The 1,630-nt window shown below is 40.7% G+C and overlaps 1 protein-coding gene across 1 annotated transcript in view; it reads left to right on the top strand.

The window, feature by feature from the left end:
• The first annotated feature begins 308 nt into the window (after positions 1-308).
• LOC110025882 overlaps positions 309-1,630 on the top strand; it is a 3,785-nt gene continuing 2,463 nt past the window's right edge. Inside the window, exon 1 of the mRNA XM_020726564.1 lies at positions 309-847. Coding sequence (XP_020582223.1) covers positions 344-847 — 504 coding nt within the window. The 5' untranslated portion in view covers positions 309-343. The remainder of the gene's footprint in view (positions 848-1,630) is intronic.

Raw genomic sequence — 1,630 nt, forward strand, 5'->3', positions numbered from 1 at the left:
AACGACCGGTGGTCCCCGCTACCTTACAAGACCACCGTACAAAATTACTAAATCACCCCCATTATTTCGCAAAAGTAGGGATAAAATCGTCAATAAACTTCAATTCCGTTATCCCGCCCTCGTTTATTATTACCCTCTTCGCAGCCCTCACTGCTCCAGTAACGCTCCACCTTGTCTCGCCTCCTTCTTCCTCTTCCCCTCTGAAACCTTGACTCCCATGATCTTTCAAAGAATCACCACCGTCGCCGGCCGCCGGAACACGAATCTCCATGCTTCGCAGCGCTCACTGCTCCAGTAACGCTCCACCTCCTCCTTCCTCTTCCCCTCGGAAACCCTGACTCCCATGTTCTTTCAAAGAATCTCCACCGTCGCCGGCCGCCGGAACACGAATCTCCATGCATCCCGAATCCTCCTCCTCTCATTCGCCAGCCTCCTCCTCCTTTTCGTCTCCCTCATAGCTTACCACCGCGCCGGCATAGATTCTTTCCTCGTCTTATCCCCCATCAAATCCCTCCGATCAATCTCCTCCGCCGACCTATTTCTTCAATCGGAGCTTCCGATGCCGCCGGAGAATGCGGATGAGCCGTCGAGGCTGGCGATCTGTTTGGTGGGTGGAGCGCGGCGGTTCGAGCTGACGGGACCGTCGATCGTCAAGAACTTGCTGAATGAGTATCCGAATGCCGATCTATTTCTTAACAGCCCGCTCGACGAGGATTCGTACAAGTTCTTCCTGCTCAACGATGCGCCGCGGATCGCCGCTGTTCGGATCTTTGTGCCCGATCGGATTGAAGAAACGGAGTCGTACCTTCGGGTCCTTAGCTCTGAAAACTCTCCCAATGGCATACAGGTGATCGATCGATCCATCTCTGATTATTTTCTTCCACTGTTTCTTCTTTTTCCTTGCTGTAAATTTATTAGGGTTGAATTTCACAACCCTCTAATCCACGTACATTCGCAACCAATCTCAATCTCCAGAAAATATTTCATGCGGATTTGAACGAGAAGCAAAAATTCATTTGACTGTAATTATAAATCTTATTACATATTTCTAGTATTTTTTTTATTATTTACGTTATTTGGATGCATGTATTTTTAGTACATTTTATATGCAATAATTAATTAAATCTATAAAAAAATATTTATGCAAATATTAAAACTAAAGAAAACTAATTTTTTTATATTTTTTTAAATTTTAACACAAATAAATAAATATATTGCCATCCAACTGGAGAAGTAAGTCATAGTTCGATTAAAATGTAGAAAACAAGCAATTAAGCTCGATTTCAACGATCGATCTACATAAGAATATAAAATCTATTTAAAAGTCGTATATGGGTTATAAAGAATATTTTTAAGCGAAATATATTTAAATATATCCAAACAGATATAATATTGGAATATAAATATTTATAATTTATTGATGTACACATATGTGCATGGATATATATAACTATATATAACTATATATATATATATATAGATGTGCATGTCCAGCCCATATGTGCTAATTCGATCGCGATGGATTCAAACCAGGGATAGGTGACTTACACAGAAGTTGTCATCCAACAAGCCACCGGTGGAGCGCATATATCTATATCTATATCTATATCTATATATATATATATATATA

Source organism: Phalaenopsis equestris, unplaced genomic scaffold (genome assembly GCF_001263595.1).
Source record: "Phalaenopsis equestris unplaced genomic scaffold, ASM126359v1 Scaffold000339, whole genome shotgun sequence".
Lineage (NCBI taxonomy): Eukaryota > Viridiplantae > Streptophyta > Magnoliopsida > Asparagales > Orchidaceae > Phalaenopsis > Phalaenopsis equestris.